The 19078-nt window shown below is 37.9% G+C and overlaps 1 protein-coding gene across 1 annotated transcript in view; it reads right to left on the reverse strand.

Annotated features, from left to right (window-relative positions):
• Window positions 1-238: 238 nt before the first annotated feature.
• The window catches only part of TAFA1 (TAFA chemokine like family member 1), a 505459-nt gene continuing 486619 nt past the window's right edge, over window positions 239-19078 (reverse strand). The window contains exons 5-6 of the mRNA XM_081246522.1: window positions 5745-5869; window positions 239-289 (exon numbers count right to left, since the gene is read on the reverse strand). Coding sequence (XP_081102648.1) covers window positions 272-289; window positions 5745-5869 — 143 coding nt within the window. The 3' untranslated portion in view covers window positions 239-271. The remainder of the gene's footprint in view (window positions 290-5744; window positions 5870-19078) is intronic.

Here is a 19078-nt window from a genome sequence, read left to right on the forward strand (position 1 = left end):
AGACAGTTGATCTTTCTTTGTGATCCCAAAAATGTGCATTGAGAAAACCCGTTTTTTCCTTAACCCACTTTCCATGGTGTTGCCCAAAACTCCGGGTCTTCTCACTCTAGGAGACTTCGTGACACACAGTAAAAGCACTGTGATTATCTGGTAATCAGTCAAAGTGCAAATAAGAAATCCATTTGGCTTCTAATGTATAAGATGTTTTAAATTCTTAAAATGTATTTTCCACAGAGTAGGTTTTCCTTTATTACTATAACAAATGCTTCCGTTAGGTTCTTGGGTGAATCTGAAACCAAAGAAAGAAAGAAAGAAATTTCAGGGAGAAAACAAAACGAAGGCACAAAGAAAGGTGATTAGGCAGAAAAAAAGGACACCTTGAATCTTTAGGATGTTGCTTCTTTCAAGTGAACTAAAGTAAAAAATGTTCAAGTCTAGAGCAGTAGTTCTTAAATGGTGATCAAAGCTTATGGACAGGCCACTGTATCTTTTTTTTATCAATTCATTATATTAATTTTGCCACAATTGAGGAGACAGACTCTTGGAGCAATGCCTATCCAGGACTGGGTTCATGGGCATGCAATCTAGTTGCAGGGAGCCCTTTGTCGAAAAGGGCCCCTCACTTGGTTTAATGACCAGCAGTTGCCATCTTGAAATTATTAGTAATTTTTGAACAAGGGCCCCTGTGTTCTCATTTTGCACTGGGTTCTTCCTGCACATTACGTAGTCATTCCTATGTCTGTCTGATGAGAATTTCATGAGTAGGAAATTCCATGGCCTTCTCATGTTGGTCTCTTGTAAGATGCCAAGGGGTGGCATTGCCAAGGTCAGATCACGTTTGTTGAGGAACGTAAGAGACCTTTGCAAGGTGAGAAACTGTTCCACTCAAACAATGACATGGTGTTCAAGGGCAATCAAGGGCATACTCCTATAACTATTGATGCCATGTAATCCATTCAAATATGGTCCCAAAGACTCTTATATTCAGGAGGATGCATGCATGAAGAATCACTGGTTTAGAGCATGAATGAATGATGGTTCTAATAGAGTTGAAGGTTCTACTTTAGCGTTTTAGGACTTAAGGCATTTTTCTTCATCATCTCTTAATTTTTTATAGCTTAGAAATTGAGTATTCTGAGGCCAGGAGTGAAGTCCATTTAAAGCTTTCAGGATTAGGTAGGAACAGTCATACACCACACACATTTGCATTCAAAAGTTGGTTGGACCAGGGGCTGAATGTATGAGAAGTCTTCACACATTTTTTTATTCTTCCATATAAATAACAGATCCTTCCAAACCTTGGTTTCCTACAGTCCAGTGGTGTTTATCACATTTTGTTTCACTGTCTTCTTTTTTACCGAAAGGAGGGAGAAAGCGACATTTCCAAAACTGAACTGAAATTGCCTTTCTTTTATCTGTACTGACCCTCCTCCTCCCCCATCCCACCAAACCTTAGGCCCTAGACTCCACAGAAGACCAGGGGCCGTGTCATGTCCACCATCACATTCCCAAGACTTTAATTTTAGATAACAGAGGCTTAATATTATTTATTAAAGAAATGAATGAGCACACTTGGATCCAGGGGCAATTGTGATAACATAGTTTATTCTTTAAGAAGATGGTTTACTCTTCTTTCCTGCAATCTCTAAATACCCCTCTCTCCTCCCCCACCATCTCTCTCTCTCTTTTAAAGGCATTTCTCGCAAAACGAATGGACTAGAGATCAAGATTGTGAAGTCTCTCAGAACATTTCTGACCTGGTGGAATTTTGAGGGAAGAAGCTGGAATATGTCAAAACTGGTACCTTACCCTTCAGTGATATAAAAAAAAAAATCAGGGTGATTAGAATGGGTGGAGATATGTAAAGTTAGAGTCGGCATTAGGAGGATGATCCCAGGGGCTGCGGACAAATGATTGTGGTGAATTGTGTTGGGCTAGTCACAGAGAACACCAAATCTGACAAGACGGCTCTTGTGGTTAGATGTGTAATCTAAGGTCTGCAACTTACTCTTTTAGGAAATGAAACTTGACTCTACATTGTGCAGTAACTGTTGATTTCCTCGCTAGTGTGAAAGACATTGACATATTGGATTGAAGGAAATCCAAGGTTGCTTGATATTTCCCCAGGTATTAGATCAGATTATGTTCTGGTGTTTTAATCTGCTAATTTTCCTTCCCAAGTGACTTTGGTTTTCTCCTCATTTTATTCCCCTCTTCTTCCTGTCCCCAAACAACCAATGTTCACCTTTTACCTAAAAATTATTACACCATCATCAAACAACTTATTTCTTCTCAGGGGAAGTCTAGCTTTCTAAATGAAGTCATTGTTCCTGAATACACAGGGTATTAGATTTGTTCCTGAATGCATGGAATATAGTCTCCCCACCTTTCAAACTTATGTTTTTGATATATCAGTTTAAAGAAAAGAGATAAACTAATAGGCATCTAAAACCATCAGAAAAAATTCTCTAGTCAATATTTAGGTCGGTTAGTCTTGCTACAAACTCCCAACAAAGCAATTTAATAAAACAACCGAAACAATGATCAAGCAGGAACAGGGTTAAAATTTAGCCAAGAAACTTCACCCAGATGTACTAAGCTTCTCCCCAGAAGATACCTGTTACCAGTTTTATTGTACCCCAGGCTGGGTTTTTGGAACATGTCTCAAGCATGACTACTTTCTCTCTGTAGGGTGGCATTCAGGAAGCTTCCTCTTTCCCTATGATTTATTCTTCCGAATCTCCTGAAATGGAAGCCTTTGCTTAATTCTACTTATCTTTTCTCCTTCCTTCTAAGATTTATTGTCACCCAGATCCAATTTCCCCAAGGTTTTCCTTAAGATTGTGGCCTGTTACCCTGGCTAGTCCACATTCTGGGGTGTCTGGTTGTTTAAATGAAACACTGAATTTCTACTCTCCACCCCCCTTAAAAAATGAACATCATAAAAATTTAAATGAGACCACATTTTGAACCATCTTTTGTTTATCTACATTTCAAAGAATGATGAGGATTTTCGCTCAGGATGATTAATTTGGAAGTAACCCATATAATAGGGAGGTTTTAGAAAAAAAACTATATAGGGAAAAAGAATGAAGTCCCAGGAATCTTTCTTGCAAATTTCTTTACACTGAAGCTACTTTTAAAAAATAACAGTGTGAAGGAAATTCCCAGTTGCCATTAGTAAGCTGGGTATGTTTCTTCAGTTTTTTGTTTTTGCCTTTTTCTGAGAGAAAGAACTCTTTGAATCAATCCTACACATAAGAACAAAAGAGGTGATTTTCTTTATTCTTCCTTTCACTTTAGTAAGAATTTGAATTTTTTACCCTAAAGATTACCTCTTAAAGAACAATGAAAACATATGATTCATAATTAAAATACATCTGTGAATTAAACTGTTTTAAAAGTTAAATTGCTAGAGTCAACATTTGAAGTGTGCAGGCATATTTATACTCCGATGGGGAAAAATACACAGGGCATACTAGAAAAATTCATATAAAACCTATTTGTGGAGCATATGATCTAAGGACTGGTGTTGGCTATTTATACAGAATGGAGCTCCTGTATGTATCATCTGGACTTAATTGGTGTCTTTTGTATTGAAAAGTGCTTATTTCATTGTGAATTTCTTGTAAGGAAGGGAGGAGAAAATGTAAGTCAGTGTACTATTTGGGTTTTCTTAACCCAAATTTCTTTAAAAAATTCAGCTTTTTCTAGCGTTTTCTTCTGCCTCTAAAGACAGTCTTGAGAATCCTTAGTTGACTTATGTGCCGCGCACATGGCTGTAGAGGACTCTCTTATTTCCTTTCCTGAAATGGATGCACACATCAGAACAGGTACATCCTCTGCTTTTAACCTGTCTGTAAGGGTGACTTATTTCTCTTATACATTCAGCTGTGTGGACTGTGCTCAGCGCCCCCAGGGGCGTAGTGAACACAGTGTGTACCAGCCTCTGTTACCATGATTGGATTCCACACCATACTTTGGTGATGCCAGAGAATGTCCAGGATGTATTACAACAGGCCTGATGGTTTTAAAATAGACTCTACAAAGGCCAAATCAAAAAAAGTGACGTGGGTCACAAATAAGTAGCACTAACAATTTCTGTGTTTTGTTCCTTTATTTTCTATCTGCCAAAGAGTCTCCTTGTTGGTATTCTTGGAAGTTCACATATCTAAATCCTGAAATGTTTTGATTTGCATTATTGCTCTTTATGGACTTTCAAGTCTGAAGGTACTATTAAAACAGGGCTCACCATCAATAAAGAGTGATTGGTTATCATTTGGAATAGGAAATGGAGATGGGGCAGAGGATATGTCAGCAATGTGTTTACAACAATGGTGACTGGATTCCAATCGTACTGGCCAAAATTCAGAGTAGCTTAAAACTAACTTGTGAGGGTATCTTCATATTATTTGGTAAAGTCATCTTCAGGTAAAATGTAACCAAAGGGAAACCTGAAATCCATACTCTACCAACTAATTAAGATGATTTTTGGGGTAAGCATCAGGAGCTGGGCTCATTTTCAAATACTCTCTTCAGTAGGTGTCTCATTGAAATGAAATACGACAATCCAGGCAGAGCTTCTGAGAGCATACGATTTCATGTTAGCAAGCTAGGATGGTTCAGGCATCCCTCCTGGGTGCAAGCTAGGGAGGTATAGCCATTTACTGGCTAATGTGGTTAATACAGGCAACTAAATTTGACACACAGTGTCTCCACTTATTTGATATATATAAAAAATTTTCTTATGGTGTTATGTTTTCTGCATCACAAAGATGCAAGAACCAATTTTATTTTGTGAAAAGACAATTCTGAGAAGAAAGACCAAGGTAAGACTCATAATACAGGGGCTGGAATCAGAGATGCCCTTTTAAATTTGGGTCACTCTTTTGGAAGTCTGCAAGTTCAACAAATTGGAATTTGTAGATGGTGAAGCTTGTTTTAAAAAATACCCAAAACTTAAAACACATACACACATAACAGGGCTGATATTCATGTGGTACATGTACATATCACCATACTGGCTCTTAAAATATTGATATACTTTTGTACTGGTGAATAAATCATTACTGTCTTAAGTACCCTGACCAAACGCCCCATCAGAACTTCCAGACTTTCCTACAGACCAGTATCCATAGGGTCAACGGCTGGCCTAGCTGTCCTCTTCGACCTACTCCAGCATCATGACACCAATGCTGATGGGCTGGGTAGCCTCATACAGGTCGTTACATATTTTGAAGCCAACTCCTGATTTATCCGCACAAAGTAAGAAACGATTATTCACATCAGAGAATTCTTTCACCTCCCTAAAAGAGCATCAAACAATTCCTTTAAAGAACCTTTAGAAGATGGCTGCACTTAAATGCAGAACTGTTCAGGAAACCATCTGGATGAATTAGGCTAGACCCTTATTTTATTATCCATTCTGAGCACCATAGATATCAGATGCATAATCCAAATAACTGCCTCACTGCTCCTCTTTCCTTTGGCTGTGGCAACCTAGCTTTATTTATGACTCAGTAAGAGAAACACTAAACTGCTCAGTATGGAAAAGTCAAGTTCAATCTCTAACTTCTCTTTGATGGATGGACACTGATCTGAATGGTTAAGAATAGTTTCTGTTGGGGAAAAGGCTTCTTCCTCTCCTTTTCAAAGCTTCTCTGGGTGCTGTTTGTAAATACAACACAAAGGCAAGCAGTACAGTTCGTAACACGCATGAGACATTTGAAAAAAAATGAACTTACTCTTGTGGTCTTGATTTTATTGCCTGTAGCGCACATCCATCCGGAATTATCAGGGAGTGTCTTACACTCTTCTCCTTCTAGACAAGGTTCCATCTCACACCACCATTTCCCAATCACTATGGAGGCTGTGCAAAGACAGGAAACAAGTGTGTATGCAATTCATCCAAACAACCTGGGCACCAGGCTGAGTTCTTCTACAGATGTTAATGCTCTTTGAAACACATTAGGTCCTTTTTAACTTTTCATGATTGGCTAAGAATACTCTACTAAGAAGAATGAGATTTTAACTTAAACATCTTAAAATGCAAATATAATTATGCCATCTGGTTCCATCAAGCTACATTTTGTCCACAGTCTCCTTGTATGATGAAAACATACAGAATGGGGATGTTTACTTTTTGGAGGAAATTTTGTGTTAAGTTTGTAGATCAAAGACCTGGTACTTTCTTTTCAGTGAAAGGGACAAAAGGGCTAACTGTTCTTCAGAATGACTAATTGAGCTATTGTTTTCAGAAAGGCCAGTTTATTCACCCAGCATTAGGGTTTATCTCCCACCCTACAGCCTTTGAGATATCAAAGGCTTACCAAAAAAGAAAAAATGAATTGACCAAAAGTATAAAAGAAAACCTGCAAAATTAAAAACAAGTCATAATAAATGAAACTATTTGTTCACAGTCAAAAGTATATTTGATATGAGCTGTGGTTTCCTTTCAATAGGTTTAAGGGGATATGAGTGGAACTTTTAAAACTTGACCCTCTGATAAAATAGCCCTATTTTTCAGGGTGATATTGAGGCTAACCACATTAGGAAGCTGGCAATGAATTTAGTGGATGGATTTATAGCACACTTTTTTGGATAATGAGATTTTATAAAACTGGAGACTAGATTCACTCAGTACAAATCAAGCAGCTCCACATCTTAATAGCCTGAGTGAAAATTTTTTCTGCACGAGCATTGGTCATTTCTGAAGCTGCTCAAGGCATTAGTTTTTTTTTTTTACAAATCCACCTGGGCATTTTCCTGCAAAATCCTTAAAATGTCTGTGAGTGTTTCTTCTGTGATACTTTCCAAATGGCTGTCTTTACGCTGGACTGAAACTCTAGGTCTTTATCTAAAAAAAAATTTGTCCCTTCCCAACCCCTCACATTTCCACCTTGTCTCCATCATGACGTTTAATTCTCACAACAACAAAGAACCCACATGACATTTCTTAATGTCAAAGAAGATTAATCTTAAACTGAAATGGAGTCCACGCCACAGGGAAGCAGGAGCACATTAAAATTCTCTATCCACCCAGCATTCACTAAAGGGATTAGATTGCTACCTTAGAAGCAGAACGGTTTAAACGTCTGGACATCTACCTGCATTTAGGTTTCCCCCTCTACACTTTTCTTATTTCAGACTTCCCCTCCTTTAGGATACAGTCTTCCTCAAACTTTCCTTTGAATAAAAATTATTCTGCAGGATTATATATGCAAAATCATGTCTACTCTATTATACAGTCAATTTAAGGATTTTTTTCAAGGGTAACTTTGCCTGTATGTGATGCACACCTTATATATGGACCAGACCAAATCGCCGAAGATGCAACTACATTGGATAGGGCAAGCAGAGGAAGTAAAACCTTGCACATAGTTCTATCCTTATGCAGGACAATGTGATAATTTTGGTAAAACACAGACTAATAACAGAAAACACGAATCCTTCACAGGGTCCAAAATGATTATGAACGTTTTGAATGATTTTCTTTTTAACAACAGGTCTCAGCATCAGGGTATGGACTAGAAGCAGCAGGTAGTCAGGAGTCAAGAGGCCTTATTTGTGTGAATTAATAGGTGACAATACTAAATAGAGAAGCATATATTTTGACAGCAAGAAAAACATATGTGGCCTTGAAGGGGAAAAAAAAAACAAACGGCAAAGCTTCCAGTAACGTCAGATACAAGTCAGTGTTTGGCAGTGTTTATTGAGAGCCTTCAATCTGAGGCTCCCTGCCTGCTAGAGCTCAGTCACAAACAGGCCAATCACAATTGCCATGCTTGTCCCCTTAAAGCCCACCTAATATTTCAATATTGCTGCCCTGCATCTCGACCATCACGAATGGACACTCTCTGACCTTAGCTCTGAGGGGAAACTGCCTTTCCCAGTGGTCTGTGATTTAGAATTTGTCCCTCTTTTTTCACAGGGGCACACAAATGATGAACCACCACTGGTAAGGTCAGACATGCCTCTTTCTAAAGGACCCTGTTCCATCTTCTTTTCAGTGCTCTGCCCTCTCACAGCTGACTTACTTTGTTGCAAGCTAACAAAGCACTTTCTCCTTTTTCTCTCAAGCATTAATCTCTCCTAAATGAAAATGTAGACAGTAGGAAAAAGAATACATCTCAAAACCCAAGTATGACTTTTAATTCAAGTTTATAGAGACCACTGGCTTGGAGGGGAAGAGAAAAAGCTTTCTAAGAATAAAAATATCCCAGACCTGCCTACGGTCTCTAGAAACTCCTGTTACAGTTGCCTCTTCTAAATGGAGTTTGATGACTTGGCACTACTCTCTGGCTTATTAGAATCTAGTTCATTTTTCCAGGGTTGCTTTTCTAAAGATGCTATTAGACCTATTTTGTTTCTGCTTTGTGCATTCCACAGTCACCTTAATATATATTATTTTATGGCCTAGGTCAAACTATAGTCTCGCATCCTAGTTTTTTCATGAACTCATATTTCCTGCAATATCTTTTAAAAAGTTCACAAAGAAAGGATCTAAAAATTGCCTCCTCTTCTCCCAATTCGGAAGCTACTGAAAACCTTCTGATTATTGGACAAGGAGTGATCAATTAGATTTAATAAAATGAGCTAATATTAATGATATTTAGTTGTTTTTAAATATTTCTTTTCTTACAGAGATAATTATAATGATAAAACCATAAATAAAAATAATTCTAAAATAGTCTGAATTATAGTGGACAGTTCAATAATAAAAATGATAACTGACATTTCTGAATGTTTCTTTTGTATCTCTGTGTTAGGTACTTTTTTTTTTTTTTTTTTTTTTGGAGTACGCGGGCCTCTCACTGCTGTGGCCTCTCCCGTTGAGGAGCACAGGCTCCGGACGCGCAGGCTCAGCGGCCATGGCTCACGGGCCCAGCCGCTCCACGGCACGTGGGATCTTCCCGGACCGGGGCACGAACCCGCGTCCCCTGCATCGGCAGGCAGACTCCCAACCACTGCGCCACCAGGGAAGCCCCTGTTAGGTACTTTTAAATGTATTATCTCAGTCTTCAAAGCAACCCTATGAAGTAGATATTATTATGAACCCATTTTTTTTAGATAAAAAAACTACAGCCCATAACGGTTAAGTAACTTTCCCAAGCTTACACAGGTAGGAAGTTCAGAAATTAACGCAAGAATCCAGGCCTGCTTAACCACAAAATCCATGTTTTCCCTCACGATAGTGCTAACTCATTCTAGTTTTGTATTCAAAATTCATAGGTCTCCAAAAAAACATGCATTGCCTGCTGAGTGGATGAATGAATTCTCTCTGCTCTATTTTTTAAATTTTATCCTATTTTATTTATTTTATTATTTTTGGCTGCCTTGGCTCTTCGTTGCTGCGTGCAGGCTTTCTCTAGTTGTGCTGAGCCGGGGCTACTCTTCGTTGTGGTGCACGTGCTTCTCATTGCGGTGGCTTCTCTTGTTGCGGAGCACAGGCTCTAGGCCAGCGGGCTTCAGTAGTTGTGGCACGTGGGCTCTAGAGCACAGGCTCAGTAGTTGTGGCGCACAGGCTTAGTTGCTCCATGGCATGTGGGATCCTCATGGACCAGGGTTCGAACCCATGTCCCCTGCGTTGGCAGGCGGACTCCCAACCACTGCGCCACAAGGGAATCCCTGCTCTATTATTATTGGAAATAAATTTCATATCAACACAAACACTTGCATAAAACAAAAAATTTCAGTTTCTTGTAAAATTAACTTAAAAAATAATTTGGGCAAGGGACAGCTGATTACACTTGTTTCTTCTTAGTCTCAGCTACACATTGCTTGATCTCATTAGTTGTAGCATTTTAATAGAAATTCCCATTGGAACACTTTCTGAATACATGAGAAACTTATGAGGTAGATGTGTAACTGCTCTAAGAACTCTTATCACTTAGAACTGAATTAATTAAATATCAACTGCAAAACCTAACTCTGTCTTATCTGTGGTGATTATGAAAAAGGGTCTTAAAAGTCCCTTTTAACGCTGGGGTTCTGGGATTCTCTCTATGAATGTGCCATGTTCAGAAAAATATCTGATCTTCAACTTTTTCAAGAATGTTCATCTTTCCTTGAGATATTCTTAAAATCACTAAGGGCACTTTAATCATGAGTCTTTTTTATTTTATTTTTTTAACATCTTTATTGGAGTATAATTGCTTTACAATGGTATGTTAGTTTCTGCTTTATAACAAAGTGAATCAGTTATACATACACATCTGTTCCCATATCTCTTCCCTCTTGCATCTCCCTCCCTCCCACCCTCCCTATCCCACCCCTCTAGGTGGTGACAAAGCACCTAGCTGATCTTCCTGTGCTATGCGGCTGCTTCCCACTAGCTAGCTATTTTACATTTGGTAGTGTACATATATCCATGCCACTCTCTCACTTTGTCACAGCTTACCCTTCCTCCTCCCCATATCCTCAAGTCCATTCTCTAGTAGGTCTCTGTCTTTATTCCCATCTTGCCCCTAGGTTCTTCATCACTTTTTTTCCCCCTTAGATTCCATATATATGTGTTAGCATATGGTATTTGTTTTTCTCTTTCTGACTTACTTCATTCTGTATGACAGACTCTAGGTCCATCCATCTCACTACAAATAACTCAATTTTGTTTCTTTTATGGATGAGTAATATTCCATCGTATATATGTGCCACTTCTTCTTTATCCATTCACCTGCTGATGGACACTTAGGTGGCTTCCATGTCCTGGCTATTGTAAATAGAGCTGCAATGAACATTGTGGTACATGACTCTTTTTGAACTATGGTTTTCTCAGGGTATATGCCCAGTAGTGGGATTGCTGGGTCATATGGTAGTTCTATTTTTAGTTTTTTAAGGCACCTCTACACTGTTCTCCATAGTGGCTGATAAAAACCCTGCAGAAAGTGGGCATAGAGGGAACTTTACTCAACATAATAAAGGCCATATATGACAAACCCACAGCCAACATCGTCCTCAATGGTGAAAAACTGAAACCATTTCCACTAAGATCAGGAAGAAGACAAGGTTGCCCACTCTCACCACTATTATTCAACATAGTTTTGGAAGGTTTAGCCACAGCAATCAGAGAAGAAAAAGAAATAAAAGGAATCCGAATTGGAAAAGAAGAAGTAAAGCTGTCATTGTTTGCAGATGACATGATACTATACATAGAGAATCCTAAAGATGCTACCAGAAAACTACTAGAGCTAATCAATGAATTTGGTAAAGTAGCAGGATACAAAATTAATGCACAGAAATCTCTGGCAGTCCTATACACTAATGATGAAAAATCTGAAAGTGAAATTAAGAAAACACTCCCATTTACCATTGCAACAAAAAGAATAAAATATCTAGGAATAAACCTACCTAAGGAAACAAAAGACCTGTATGCAGAAAAATATAAGACACTGATGAAAGAAATTAAAGATGATACAAATAGATGGAGAGATATACCATGTTCTTGGATTGGAAGAATCAACATTGTGAAAATGACTCTACCACCCAAAGCAATCTACAGATTCAATGCAATCCCTATCAAACTACCACTGGCATTTTTCACAGAACTAGAACAAAAAATTTCACAATTTGTATGGAAACACAAAAAACCCCAAATAGCCAAAGCAATCTTGAGAACGAAAAATGGAGCTGGAGGAATCAGGCTCCCTGACTTCAGACTATAGTACAAATCTACAGTAATCAAGACAGTATGGTACTGCCACAAAAACAGAAATATAGATCAATGGAACAGGATAGAAAGCCCAGAGATAAACCCACGCACATATGGTCACCTTATCTTTTATAAAGGAGGCAAGAATATACAGTGGAGAAAAGACTGCCTCTTCAATAAGTGGTGCTGGGAAAACTGGACAGGTACATGCAAAAGTATGAAATTAGAACACTCCCTAACACCATACACAAAAATAAACTCAAAATGGATTAAAGATCTAAATGTAAGGCCAAACACTATCAAATTCTTAGAGGAAAACATAGGCAGAACACTCTATGACATAAATCACAGCAAGATCCTTTTGGACCCACCTCCTAGAGAAATGGAAATAAAAACAAAAATAAACAAATGGGACCTAATGAAACTTAAAAGCTTTTGCACAGCAAAGGAAACCATAAACAAGACCAAAAGACAACCCTCAGAATGGAGAAAATATTTGCAAATGAAGCCACTGACAAAGGATTAATCTCCAAACATACAAGCAGCTCATGCAGCTCAATATCAAAGAAACAAACAATCCAATCCCCAAATGGGCAGAAGACCTAAATAGACATTTCTCCAAAGAAGATATACAGATTGGCAACAAACACATGAAAGAATGCTCAGCGTCATTAATCATTAGAGAAATGCAAATCAAAACTACAATGAGATATCATCTCACACTGGTCAGAATGGCCATCATCAATAAATCTAGAAACAATAAATGCTGAAGAGGGTGTGGAGAAAAGGCAACACTCTTGCACAGTTGGTGGGAATGTAAATTAATCATGAGTCTTGATTTCACCCTTATACCAGGTCATATTGCTGTCAAGCAGAAGAGAGACTGTAGAAGGAGAGTCAATCCATCTTTCAGTGATAAATCATAAATGGAGCAGAAATCTTGTTTCTTTTTTTTTCTCCCCCCTTTGGTTGTTGCCGTTCACTCTGAGGAATTTTCCCATGGAAATAGAAAAAGATAAAATAAGCAATGGCTTAATAAACATAGAAATAAACATCATATTGTCTAAGAACTGCGGTCCCCTTTTTATCATTTCAGCAGATAACACCTGAGTTGCAGTTCAGCAAATGTTTATTGGGTACTTTGCACAGTCAAAGCACTACCTGATTTGCTGAGAGTGATAAAATAATGAACATGACATAGTCCCTTCCCTCAGAGCCTACAACTTAGTTCAGGGTTTCTCAATATAGGCACTACTGGCATTTTGGCATGAATTACGGTAAAGAGATAAAATGAACAAAAAGTGCTCCTCCAATAGTAAATACATTAATATACTAGAAGAGCAAATTCACAATGGGGAGTAGGAAAAGAGGAACTCAATAAGATTGTAGAAGTTTCTGAAAGCAAGATGCTTGGGCTTAAAATTTTTTTTTCATTAATTCTTTTTTTTAAGGAAAGTTAAGTCATTGAAGATTCTAGATTCTGTGAGCAAAGGGAGGACATGTTATAGGGATAGTTGGGGAAGATGAATTTGGCAGTGGTGTGCAAGATGCAAGAAGGAAGAAGCAAGCACCTGAAATGCCCGATAAGCCCTACTGCATTGAAACAGAAAACTGATAGGTCTTGATTTTTGGATGCCTGCTCTAGAATTGTGAAGCAGGGCAGAGCTGAACGTGATGTTAGGAACAACTGAGGAAACACTGTTGCCAGTATCTCAACCATATTAACTGTAACCCTAACCACACTGGACTCTAATTATTAGCTTATTAGCTCATGTGCCTGCCTACTCACTAGGTAGTGAACTTCTTGAGGGCACAGATCATATTGCATTCATCTTTGAATGGCATAGAGTAGCTCCAGCCAGGTTTGCCAATTTTAAATGAATGAATGAAAAATGAAACAAAAAGAGAAAGAAAAAAACGTAATGCCTATATCAAAGGATTGTGAGGGTCACATGAGAAGATCCATCCCAAGCACTTAGCAGAGTGTCTGGCATTCAGCAAATGTTTAATAAATATTAGCTATTACTATCATCATCAGCATCATCATTTTTATTACTCAAAAGAATGAAATCATTCCCAAAGAGAAAAGGCAATTCTTCACAAAGTTAGCGAGTACACCATTGTTTTTCAATATTATGCCAAACTCTCAGCTTGCTTCTATGACTTATGAGAGTTTGAGCATAAATTAAATGATTGAACATATGACTGCATTCATGTTCCCAGAAGTAGGTTATAAGTACATCAATCAAGACAAATTTCCAGGCTCATTTTTGTGCAACCTGTCATGCAGCTTAAAGCAATGGCTGGAACTCCATTAGAGGAATGGGACAGCTCTCCAGCTTCCCTTTTTGCACAGGCTGTTGGAACAGCTGTTCCGATGCTCTTCTTCATAAGACCTGCAGCAACTCCCTGTGTGTGATTGTCTTTATCAAAGCAAACAGAAAATTAAAGGCATTGAATAATATTGCCTATAGACATTCCAAACTCCCTCTTTCCTGTGAGCTCACATTTAAGGATTGGATCCAGTTTGGAGGGATTAGGGAATGGTTAAGTCTCTAAGCTCTTGGGTATGTAACAGAGGGACCCAGGTTTGAACCTTAACTCCATCACTTACTGGTAGAATGGCTTCAGACAGTTCTTTGGTTCAAGTCTCAGGTTCCTGAGTTATAAATGGAGTTAATAAAAATCACAACTGGTTATTGTGAATTTTAGGTGAAACAAGATACTTAGCATAATACCTAATAAACGTTACACTCAACACATGGAAATTACTACTGTTATTTATCCGTATGTCCTCTATCCATCTATGTATGCATTCATGCAATTACCTTTATAGAGAGTGAGTGCCTTCTTTTTTTTTCTTAAATGGAAGTTTATCCTAGTTCTGGGAGGCATATATTTGCTTTTGACTGATTAGACTGTACTTCTTGGTAGGATCTACAATATATTTTGGAGACATACATAGAATTAATAGCTGATGATAGGATTCATTAGCACTGCTTCTCTTCTACAAATTCTATTCTAGTGCTTTTCAAGAAGATAAATGTGGTACAATTTCCTTGAGTGATAGTTTTCCTTGAAGGTATTTGAAGACAAAAGTTATATTTTATTCATTCAAAAGCTATTCATTAACTACTGTGCTGGACATAAAAGAGACACAGTTCCTACCCTAAAGTGGCATACAATCTCTTGTGGGAGAGAAACACTATATGTAATGATGGGATAATGAGGGGGTAATTTAACCACCAAGTAATCAACCAAAGTGTTTTCATATTAAAGCAAATAAGAATATTTACTATGAGGTAAAAGGCTAACTTCACATGAATTTTAAGATAAAACACAAAACAAAGAAATCTTTTACTTGTCATGGGCAGTCTTATCAGAATGCAGGGGTGCACTTCCTACTGCTTTGAAAAAAAAGCTGTCTGCTTGGTGAGAGAGAATGTGCAGATTTTTTGCCAGCTTAAGGGAACACTCCTAATCCCTGCCAACAATAATATTCCTCTTCGTGGTCTGGACACCAGGGCTGGAGTTTCTGGCTTATTTTGCACTTTCAGTACATGATAACTCTATTCATGCATCCACTTATACTTCAAACACTGGATGTTGGTCTTGCTTTCCCTAAATTGATGGTTTTATTTTAGAATTAAATTCAGCTATATTTTTTTGCGTTTGTGTAGGTACGTAATTTAAAATATGCAGTTAAGAAGGAACACAAAGAATCATGGTTATTAGACAAATTTCCTACTGTACATCCCTTGTATTCTCAAATTTAACATTCTGTGTTAAAGACGAACCCTGAAGTTTACAGTAGATAGTAAGTGTAATTTTGTTAGGACAAAAACATTTTGAGGGCTTCCCTGGTAGTGCAGTGGTTGAGAGTCCGCCTGCTGATGCAGGGGACACGGGTTTGTGCCCCGGTCCGGGAAGATCCCACATGCCGCGGAGCGGCTGGGCCCATGAGTCATGGCCGCTGAGCCTGTGCGTCCGGAGCCTGTGCTCCGCAACGGGAGAGGCCACAACAGTGAGAGGCCCGCGTATCGCAAACAAAACAAAACAAAAACAAACAAAAAAAACATTTTGATGTTCTTATTTTTGCCTACCATAGAAAACTTCACATTTTTCCTCCCGAATTTTAAAAGTAATATATATTCTTTTCTCAAATTCAAAGCATACGGATAATTAGAAAAAGGAAAATAAACACAATTGCATTAGGCAGAGGTAAATTGCTACATTTGGGTATGTTTTTCCTAGACTTTCTCTATGATTATTCCTTACATAGTATCCAGAGTGATCTTTTAAAACGCAAATGATTTCCTATCATTCATCTCTTAAAACTCTCCAACGGTTTCCATCACTTAGAATAAACTCTTTACAACTGGCCTACAGAGACCCACGTTACTTGGTCCCGCCTATTTCTTCAACCATGTCTTCTACCATCCCCACTTCCACCACCCTCCCCCCATTTTGTTCCAATCTCTCTGGCCCTCTAGCTCTTCTGCAAACCTGGAAATCTCTTTTATGATTTGGCTAACCCTCTGTTTGGGCTGTGTTCTCCCAGAATTGACATTAACCAGGACTCAGTTCAATTGTTTGTTCTCTGAGTGGCCTTATCTAAACTAATTCACACCCGCTTACCCTGCCACTTTCCCCTCATGTTCGGCTTTGATTTTCTTCACAGCACATGGTATTACCAAATTCACAGAACATATTTTGTTGGCCTGAATATTTGCCTTTTCCTCCCACTTGATGGTAAGCTCCATTAAAGTTTGGACTTTTTATTTCCAAATGGCTAGAACAGTGCCGCATATAATAGATGATCACTATATATATTTAAAATGGTTGAATAAATGTATATACATAAATAATATAAATTTTTTTGAAAAATCACACCACATATACTGTTTTCTACCCTTCTTTAAAACCTAAACACTGAATCATAAACATTTTTCCATGTCTATTAATAAATGAAATGCCTCATTATTTTAATGCCTGCATAATATTCCATAGGAAGGCTGCATCTTAATTTAACTAATCCCCTACTGTTGGAAATTTAGGTTGTCTTTTTTTGGGGTTGGTTGGCTGATTGCTATTAGTAAGGATGCTTATATGAACAACCTTGCACACATATTTTTGCAAATGTATTTATTTCCCCAGAATGAATTCCAAGGAGTGGAATTTCTGAGTCAAAGGGTAAAAAAAGTTTGGTACTTCTGATATATATCATCAATATGTCCTCCAGAAAATTTGTACAAACTGGTATTTCCCACCCAATGTACCCATTTCTCTGTACAGCTTCACCAACATTGTTAGCATTCTTAACGATTTCAGTGAAATATGGATTTTGTTTGCTTTTTGGGGGGTGCAGAAACATGTGGCTTAACTGGTGAACCCAGCTAACTGCCAGCTTTCATGTTCCAACTTGACTTTCAAAAGAGTGACCTACTATAGTAATAAGGCCTCAATTTCCTTGTGAATAATTCCTCCTCAAAGAATCCAACTGAGAGGGTTGTCACACAATAAAGAGAGCATAGGGAGGTCAGGCATAGTGAAGGCTCTAAGCCAAAAGCAAAACCAAAACCACTACATTGGAGTCCTTAGGGTGCACTGGTATTTCTTGGAGGTCCCCAGTGGATGGAGTGTGCCTACTGCACATGGATCTCTCAGGTTCAACCAACTCAGTGTGGAGAATCTTGCTATTTCAGAATAGAATGTGCATTTACATCTGTCCTTCTGGAATTCTGTGTCCCTGTGCATATACTTCTATTTGATCCAGTTACATTCATGGCAACAAAATGGGGAAGGGGTTAACCTAGATGTGGGTGTAGAGAAGAACTCCAAAATGGTTCTACATTTTAAATCAAAAGGAATATCAGATTTTAAAATGATATTTACAAGCAACTTTCAAGCCACTTGTACATCTACGTACCTTTTGGGTGCTAGCTCTCTGTGTTCTTATCATGTGATAAATGGCTCCTGGGAGGAATATATTTGTATACCAGCATTTTCTCAATTTGAAAAAGTACTTTACTAGGTTATTATTAGGTTCTATAATATAGTTTTTTTCTAGAATGGCTACAGATTTACCAGAATCAAATAATGTTGGTTAAGTACCCTTTTTTCTTTTCACAGGTAAGGTAATCACTTTTATAGTTATTGATACATTAAAATATCACTTTGGTTGATTCCATTTTGCAAGAAATCCCCAATATTAAATTATTCCCAGAAAATTCTTGGCATCAAGTTCCTTTGCAAAACCAGTGCTTGCAATCTTGGCAGTAATGGGAAAGTTGTACACTGATTGTAAGGTCTTTCATTTTAATTTCATTCCCACTAGAGAAGATTGATATAAATAAAATTTAAATAGAAAACACACTTCAGATGCCAGCAGTGAAAAAGACTTTGTCAGCTTAATGAAAAGGTATCAATTTTCTCGATTTTATTCAATAAGTTGTGAGTCATTTTCTAAATGGATTAGACTAAAGGAAAGTTCAAACTCCCAGTGAGATGCTCTTGGTGCTGATGGAGACTTCAGACAAGGGAGATAGAACAGGGCACACAAAACCTCTTAGGCCTCTTCAGATCTATACAAATTGATGGCAAGTTAGGAGAGAAGTATCTCTAACCCTGAACTCACCTATTGCCTTAGAAGCCAAATCCTGGGGAATTGAACGGGAAACATTGTTTCTCTTATTTCTTTAGGATGACATGCACGGCTGACTGAATTATAACTGAGAACACGGAAATTTTGGGAGGAGTGAGGCTTAGAGGAAGAGGCTGTGTCACTCAGTGCTTTATATGCCTGTCTCACAGATCCTTGATAAAATAACACAAAAACACGCTACAATGCTATTATGTTCACACAGTCTCTGAGGAACACTTTGATGCCTTCTGATTTATTACAGTTAATTTAACTTCAGAAAACATAACCTAACTTTCATGTGAGGATGAAAGGTGTAAACCTTGATCACGGAGCACTCTTGAATCTAGTTTTATTTGTGTGTACATGTTTGAAAGGGCAAGATAATTTGATAATTGGTTATTTTTGTAATTTGGCAAGAACCGCCCAATATCTTTTTGGCACATGCTTTCACTCACCAATCCCTTGAGAAATGGAAAACAACAATCGGTGCTTTATTTTCTCTTACACAATGCCATACAACTAGCATGGTTATTTTGGTGGAATTGTTGGGATGGTTTGGAAAAGTTCAGCTTTGTTTATCAGAAAATATCTAGAGACTATCTGCTCTATGCTTAGCATCCCTTAACATAGGCAGTCTGACTGACATAAAAGCATGTCAAAGCTTTCACATGAGTTTTAAAGTACATGAGCAAATGAGAGATGATATAAGGTCCTTATCTGTTAAACACTTCATTTCTAAAATATCAAACAACTTTATTATTTTTTAATAAATTTATTTTGGGCCGCAT

The sequence above is a fragment of the Mesoplodon bidens genome, assembly GCF_964165515.1.
Source record: "Mesoplodon bidens genome assembly, chromosome: 10".
NCBI lineage: Eukaryota > Metazoa > Chordata > Mammalia > Artiodactyla > Ziphiidae > Mesoplodon > Mesoplodon bidens.